Genomic DNA, 8,377 nt, shown 5'->3' with positions numbered 1-8,377 from the left:
CTCATGCAATCTCATTGCAATCTCTAGGGCTTCCGCTTGGGTCCCAATCTTTTGCTGTGATAAAGCAACCCTTAGATGAGGCAAGAGCAAAGCCATAAACCATTTGTGGTGTTGCCCATCCGTAAGATTCATGTTAGCCCCATGGATTTTGTATTTCAATCTCTGATCCATCTCCCAGGGTGTCTCGCCAGGCCTCATCATGATTTCCTTGATTCCAATGATTGATTGTGCTTCAAACTTGGGCCTACTGAATTCTTTATTCAGCGCAGTCTAAATATCTACCAATGCAGTTGTCGAGTTATTAGTGCAGTTATTAATGTACCATGTTAGTGCGCGCTCCTGTAAATTAGTAACCAATATTGCTTTCTTTATTTGATCATCTGTAATACCCTGAGCTTCCCATACAGCCTTCGCGATGAACCAAAACTAGTCCAAATCCTCATTTCCCACTCCCTTGAAAACAAGAAACTTCACTTGGAAGCGAAGGGACTTGCTCTTGAGAATTTGAAAAGGAAATGGGATAGTTTTGAGAGTAAAATCATGAACATAATTTATTCAACGATTGAAGCAAACACCACAAGTTTACAACCTTGTTATAGTATTTTTAATTGTTTTTGGCCATTTGTTTCTCCCCCATGTTATTTTGAAAAAGAAATAGCAACCTTGAGCTCTTTCCACGTGCAATAGACAAGGGGATGATTGTCGAGGGACAACACAATGTTTTTGCTAGGAAGATAATTGTGTGTTTATTTAGTAAGTTCTTGCTCGCAGTTAAATATCAAGTGTTGGGTTCAAGCGAATCTAACATCTTTGTTATGTCAAAGGACATGTGCAATGTTTGCTAAAGCTGTCTACAAAATAATAATTTCTATCACATGGGCATTGAATCCAAACGAACGCTATTGAGAAAATTGGAGTGCTATACCTCAACAGAAAATTTGCTTTGGGTTTCAATAAGAGTTGTCTTATATTTGGGTATCTATCAAAGCCATTGTCAACATTCCATTATATTTGGGTATCTATCAAAGCACACGAGTTGCATCAATGCATTTCCTCTGCAAATTCTCATATATTCCATTCAGCCACCATGAAACTTATTCCCAATGAGAGGGAGCTTAAAGTTGACATTTGTCCGTTAAAAACGTATTAACCAAAAAAACATGGATTATAACAAATTGAATTATTTACCAATTGAAATAAAGATTTAGTGATTATAGATTATGAAAATAAAATTTAAAATCATTATATCGGTATATTCCCTCCTTATAGCAACTGAGTTCGATGGTAGTTGGCCGCCATTCTTTCTCTTAATGGGAACCGTGGTGTTTCTCTTATTGCAATATGCGATTTCTTAGTAGTGATTCCCCTACTTTAGCTACAGTCAAGTAGAAACAAAAGTGGGTTCGAGCTCCATTCAGGCTAGGGAGCCACCAACTCTACACTAGTGTTAAAACAGAAGACCGGTATACACTCAGGTTCCATGACCATTCTGGCTCTCTTCGATGTGATTCAGGGCTATTCCCAGTGGTTATATGCCAGATGGTAATTAAGCTAACGTTGGTCGTGAATCTTAGGGTGAAGCACACTAGACTAACACTAAATGAGGGGTGTCTCTATATGCATAAGAATCTTAGATGCAGATGGGAGCAAATATATGAGGGGTGCCTCTATATGCATAAGAATCTTAGATGCAGATGGGAGAAAATATATGGTATGGTGTGATATGGTAGGAGAAACAGTGCTTCACATAATAAACAATTGGAGAGACAGATCTAACATACAAGCAACATAATTATGAAGATATCAACAATTTGAAGCTCTATGCCACTTTTAGAAGACGCATGAAAATAGAGAGGAGATTGATAAGCATGAGAGGCATATTATTAAATGATACATATAAATATACAATTTTGTGACCCCTGGTTATACAATTTTGTGACCCCTGGTTTCATCTTCCAAGTGGCTTTTTGGACTGATGGTTATGAATATTCAGCTTCATTTGTAGCTTCTCGCTTCCACACAAGTAAATATTCCAAATTTACATAACCCCGGAGAGTTATGTTTCTAACCGATACCACCTACGGTCTACCTAGACCTTCAAAATATCTTTTCTGAAGAATATTCCAAGTAAATGCCCTATTGTTGAGTAGCCACACAAAATTTTGTATATCTGAAGAATTTCCAGCACCGGATCAGTGGCTAGTGCTACTCCATGCCTTTACAGAGGCTTTACAATAGTTTATCCACCCTTCACAATTCTACAAGCAGGTTCCTAGATCAGTTTTCTTTTCTTTGTTCGGCTCCAAAAACATCTTTATATACATGCGCTGCTGCTTTTGATGAAAACAGCATCCTCAAGATCGTGGAGGGCCTACCTCACTTTTCTTGAACATAGAATTTATGTCGCTCAATATAGCAATTGAACTTGAAACTACTGCGAGAAAAATCATAAACAATGACAGATATATGTCCTTTTTGGTTGAGATTCCATGAGTGTCTCTGCAATTAAAAAATGACTGAGATTAGAGGTTGCATATAAGCAAGATAAAAGACATAATGAGGAATGAAAAGCAGCCTTTCTTTACCTGAGAGCAATGGAAGCTGGGAAGATGAAACCAATACAAACTGCTGCAGTAGCCCCTGTGAACTGAAATGCATCCCAGATACTGGGTATGAATGATGCCCCGAGGAAAACAATTCCAATTAACACGGTAGTGATCAAGATGAACCTCTTATTATCCGAAACAAGGGGCTTTTTAGCTGGAAATATAAGCCCGTCAAGATTAAGTCGCAGGGCAAAAAATATGAGAGGAAAGACCAGCATCAGATGTACAACATAGGTCACACGAACAATGTCATTCAGCACAGCACTGTAAGGAACTCCCAAGTTGGTGTCAAAATTGGCCAGGACATCATCCATAGTCTGGTCTCCAAATAGAAGAACACCAAAAAAGCTTGTAGTTATGTATACAATTGAGCACAATGACAATGATGTGCGAACAATGGGCTGCATTTCTGAAGGGTCCTCAAGTTCATTGTATACGGAATGAACTGCATGGCGCAAAGAGATCACAATTCATTATAACATAATTTTAAAATCCCAATTCGGCTAACGAACTCTTAAGATAATACATTCAGGTGCAGGACAAGAGATGGAGGCCAATAGTCCATACCATTATAATGACAGATATAAGAAGTCACAATAACTGGTACCACAGTGAAAAGTTTCAAGAACGAAGTATGATCAACAATATCTGGTAACCATCTTGGCGCTTGAACGGTGCCATAGAACAACTTTACAATCGCGATACCAGCCGTGATCACAACAAACACAACAGCGAGTGCAACACATAACGCAGAAGTGACTTTCAAAGAATCTGCAAATTCATGGAAATGAACCCATCAATATAATCATCAAGATTTCAACATCATAACTCGTAAGCAATGACCCAAGATCCACATCATTGAATGTGCATGCCGTTTCCAACTGGAAAACATGAAAAGTTAGACAAATGGTCTACGCACATGCCATCAGTATGTGACATTCCCAAGATATGTTGAATACCCTCATCTAGTTACAATAGTTTCTAGACATTTAAATACCTGATAGCTGTGAAAAGGCACAAACGAAATATGACATATATGAAAATCACAGTGCTAAAACATGCTTAGCAGGATGATCAAAGCAGACTTACCTAATCTCTTGAAGGAGGCCAACGGAGCCAAAATAAGGACTATGGTGAGAACTAGGATCGGAACACGTCCATTCCACCAATGAAATCCAAACCATTCTTCAAGTATACCAACATGATGCACGCCATTTGATGATGTTCCAGATAGCACATCGCCTGCCCGAATCAAAAAACACCTCTATTAGACATAGATATTTCTAATTCTTAGCCATATACGATAGGAATCATGCCCTAAGTAATATAAAAGTGGCACTGCTCCAGGTAATTGGCCATTCAAACAAAAACAAAAGGAATCTAAGGAAAAAGGGGCACTAATGAGGCATGTCAAGTCATGTATGCCTCATAGAACACTTCAACTTTGTTAAACAGAAAAAAGCTGTGAGTGTTTCAACTTTCTAAACTGCTCACAATGCAAAAATTGGGTTGAAGATTCTATTTAAGCAGTACTTTTAAAATACTCTAGTTGTAACATACATGCTTAAATATTCCCAGACGACTATGTACTCTTGCATATACCCTCAAAACTGAGCTAATTCAGCCTGCAAAACTTGAAATGCATAACCTAAAATGTTTAGACTGAATTACTCGTCAATTCATCTTATCTTGAATCCTTTCTAACAAAACCCTGTAAACTTAAAGCTTCCTCCCAAAAAATATCAACGGACTGCTTCTAAATCAATGATTGCAAATACTTAAACTTCACGATGTATAAGGGTTTTCCTCGATCCCCAAAACATTAAACATGATGCAGTTACATTAAACATGATGCAGTTATGATCTAAAGTCGGATGAACAGAGACACACCCAAGTTCAAACACTTGATTCAGTGATTAAAGCAAGGGACTATCACATATTTACCATGGTTCAACTTGGGAAATATCACTGAATAAAGGCAGTGATAAACTGAGAATTCACCTTGTGTTGCATCCCTTTCCATAATCTTATAACAAACTGCTCTCAAACAGAAACTACTGATTATGATCCGTTGTTCTAACAACAAAGGGATTGAGGTTTTGCAATAACCATCAGAAGCAACAAACAAAAAACAGAGGAGAAATAAATAATTTGTTCCGAGTATGTCCGGTAAACAAATAAAAAGACTTTTTCAGCTCACAAGAACTGAAAGATGACTGGGTTTCAGAATTTTATCCAAAACTTAAGGATTCAAAATGCAACCAAACGAAAAGTGCCTCAATTTTTGTTCTTGATACAGTGAACATCACTAAAACTGTATCCAACTCTGCCCAGTTAAGGTGGATATCCAAATTCTGTGGTAAGACCTTTGCCAGTAAAGAGTGTTGATCATATCTGCAGATATTACTGTCAGACTCTTGCCTTCGCAACGGTATGGTCACTGCGATATTTTAACCCGAAGGTCCTCTGATGCAATGTAAAAATCCTGACCAATTAACATTAAGTGTCAAGAGTAAACATCAAGGTTGAAATGCTATACTAGAAATCAGAGGATTTGGACTTTGCCTATGACCTACCCGTCGGCAGTACCCATTCTATTCTGAGATGGTGAATCAAAGGGCTCAAAAATACCTCAATGCTCCTTAGGGACGGGCATTGCCTGGGAGGCCTGCACCAATTCCATAGAATCACAATGTAACCCAATCAAGTTTACATACAGAGGAAGCCGTTTGGGGATGGGATTCTTCAAAACATGAAGGCCTAAATCCCAACAGCTCGACTAGAATAAATACTTGCTTGGCACTTGAAGCCATCAATCTTCTAAAGTAGTAAATGAAGGTTTCCCAGCGCTCTCTAATGACACAATTCTCTCACATTTACAAACCACGCCGTGTTAGCTTTATCCTGATAAAAAGGAAACCAGTTCAAACAAAACCAACATAATTTCTTGAATTACCTATGATAATCATATAGACAATAAGAATGCCCAAATTGTTAATAATAACACAGATCTGCAACAGCATCTTCCCAATTTTCCCAAAGGCGTCTCCCATGACGCCACCATAGGAAACCGCTGCACCAGCTCTGCTAAACCTTAAGAGAATGTCAATTGAAGCATCCGTCAAGAAGCAAACGAAGATAATGAGGAGACTGCCTAGGATCAATCCCAAGACCTTCATAGTAGCAGGCAGAGCCATAATCCCCGCTCCCACCACCGTAGTGGACAAATTGAACACCGCACCGGAGAAGGAGGCGCCATTGAGTCCTTCATGAACACCATCTTCGCCATCCTGGTGCTTCTGGGGCAGCAGGGGACTGGTTTCACTCACCAAAGGCTTCTGCTTCCGGGATCTTTTCTCCGGCGAGGCCACAATCGTCATTTTTTAGAAAAAACCAAACACCAAAAAAATCTCGGATTGTTTGGATGGAAAGGACACACGTTTGGATCCGGTCCGAGGGAAGAATTTGAGATGGGCGACCGAAAATTTGTCAAATAGATGGCACGCAACTTCTGTTGGCACATTCGATGGGTCAGGATTATCCAACCCCTCCATGGCAATTTATTTCAAAGATATCCGAATTTTTTATTGCTGTGGTCCACACATCTACGTTTCTACGAATTCGTATATTATACGAAGTGTCTATCTGTGGGATTATACATACGTATTATCATGCGTATATTGAATTATTGGTACATTGGGAATCGGGATTTGTGAGGTCGACGACTCAGCGCGTGTCTGTTGTCTGACGTGGAGTTGGAATATTAGTAAAACACTTTTACGGGTGAGGAATAAAGTAACGACTCTTCCACCCATGCAAGGGTGTTTTTGCCACGTGGCATTAATCTGTTGTTCGAAGTTGCCCGTATGTCACGTTTAAAATCGCTTTTTATGTATTTGAAAAAAATTATTGAAATAATTTAATATGAAGGTTTTTTTTTATTCCAGATGATGTGATTAATTTGAAAATTAATTTCAAAAAATATTTTGAAATGTGTTGTATATGGTTTTAGAGATAACATTATTATGTAATTTTATAGAAAAAATTAATAGGGTAGTGGATTAATTTATGGTGTGTAAAGGAATTGTTTCCAGAGTTAAAAGTGGTAAGAAAGGAATTGTTTAGATAGTTAAAAGTGGTCGTAATTTTGTCAAAAAAATTAAGAAATTTTTTAGTAGCAGCAGTGTTTGAATCATGTTTTTTATGGTGGAAATAGATTCAACACCATCAAAAACCTCTCAAACACCCTGCCGGATTTTATCAAAATCTTGCTGGAATTTCCATGATTTTCAAGATAAATTTGCAAGCCAATTAGACTACCCCTAATTTATTTGATTTAAAAGATTATTTTGTTAATATTAGATCTTGTTCACTTATTTATATAAATATTTAATTATTAAATTAAAAATTTTATAATTTTCATATATAAATAATTATTATTTGAAGTATAGCTTAATTTAATTATTAAGTTAAAATAAATAAAAAAATTATATAACTCTAAATGAATTGTTAATTAAAATTATTTCAGTTAGAATGTTTATCTTCTCGATTCAAATTAAATTAACCTTATCCAATATTGTTATATTGATTTAAAAAAAATTAAAATTAAAATCATTATCTAATTTAATTATTTATTTTCTTAACATGTTAAAATATCATCTGCATTAACCAGTGAACATCATATTTAAAATCTTCATATATCATAATTATAATCATTACAATATAGTTTAACACAAATTAACTTATCTCTATACTTAAATATTTTACCTTTCTGTTTTATGATATTGAATTTCTAATTCATTTTGTAATTCTTCCTTGAATAGTATCAACATATTTTCATTTTTTATTTTTTTCAAACTAAAAATTATACCTTGTTTTTATGATATTGAATTTCTAATTCATTTTGTAATTTTTCTTTGAATAATACCAACATGTTCTCATCTTTCTTCTAATAACTTTTTAGTTAGGCTTATTGTCTAACTTTATAAATTTATATATTTCTTTTAATTCTTTTATAATAAATTTGATATCAAAATTGTTTTCCAATCATTTAAGACAAAATTGTTTTTTGAATTATTTTACTAAACTTTCCATTAAAAGCTTTGGTAAATATAGTTGATTGTTTTATTAAAAAAATTATTTAAAAAAAATAAGTATAAACTAAATAGGGAAAAAAAATTATTCACCTCGTGCATTCAAATTACTAAACTAAACGGGCCTGGAGTATGCCCTAAAACTGCTTCTGCTTGGCTAAGAGCTCGTCTTCCTCGGACGTAAGGAAACAGGTTAACGGCCCAAGACCCAGAGGCATCTAGCAGGAGTGAAAGTCTGCTCCCTTACGGACCACCAGCGGGTTATTTCAGGTGGCGTGGTTTTCCTTGATAACAGTGATGTGTCAACTGACATTCGCCGATAGCAGCCAGAGATGGCTGTCCTCACTGTTGGTTTGACAAACTGAGTTTGATAGGTTTTTCCACCTTTTGAAAAAAAAAAAAAAAAAAAAAAAAAAATAAAAAAAATTACTAAACTAAAATTATAAAATATACTCGATAAATATATGTTTGTGAAAATGTGATGTAAAAATATTCTAATAAAATGCCAAGGTGAAAATGGCAATCAAAATATGTTGCCAACAAAATATTCTATGAAATTTTTTATAAATACTCTAAATTAATTAATTAATTTATATTTCATTTCATTTTTAATGTTTATTTAATATTATTAATTTATTTTTTTATTAAAAATATATTTATTTTAATAAATAATATTTT

The 8,377-nt window shown here is 35.4% G+C and overlaps 1 protein-coding gene across 1 annotated transcript; it reads right to left on the bottom strand.

Annotated features, from left to right (window-relative positions):
* Positions 1–1,773: 1,773 nt before the first annotated feature.
* On the bottom strand, positions 1,774–6,146 carry LOC149223088 (amino acid transporter AVT6A-like). Its single transcript, XM_089385753.1, has 5 exons — positions 5,563–6,146; positions 3,696–3,848; positions 3,174–3,377; positions 2,586–3,051; positions 1,774–2,499 (listed from the first exon to the last, which is right to left on the bottom strand). The coding sequence occupies exons 1-5, from the start codon at positions 5,984–5,986 to the stop codon at positions 2,355–2,357; spliced, it is 1,392 nt and encodes a 463-aa protein (XP_089241879.1). The 5' UTR covers positions 5,987–6,146; the 3' UTR covers positions 1,774–2,354.
* Positions 6,147–8,377: the final 2,231 nt, after the last annotated feature.

This window comes from Pinus tabuliformis, chromosome Q, assembly GCF_031772625.1.
Source record: "Pinus tabuliformis cultivar Carrire ecotype Pingquan chromosome Q, CPIR1, whole genome shotgun sequence".
Taxonomy (NCBI): Eukaryota; Viridiplantae; Streptophyta; class Pinopsida; order Pinales; family Pinaceae; genus Pinus; species Pinus tabuliformis.
Note: the sequence above shows the minus strand (reverse complement) of the source record. Positions and strands in the feature narration are given on the sequence as shown.

Excerpts from the sequence above, each read along its gene's own strand:
- LOC149223088 (XM_089385753.1), bottom strand. The coding sequence starts at position 5,986 with ATGACGATTGTGGCCTCGCCGGAGAAAAGATCCCGGAAGCAGAAGCCT. Across the intron at positions 3,849-5,562 it reads TGTCTATATGATTATCATAG|GCGATGTGCTATCTGGAACA; the intron begins GTAATTCAAGAA and ends TGATTCGGGCAG. Across the intron at positions 3,378-3,695 it reads GGCCTCCTTCAAGAGATTAG|ATTCTTTGAAAGTCACTTCT; the intron begins GTAAGTCTGCTT and ends ATGAATTTGCAG.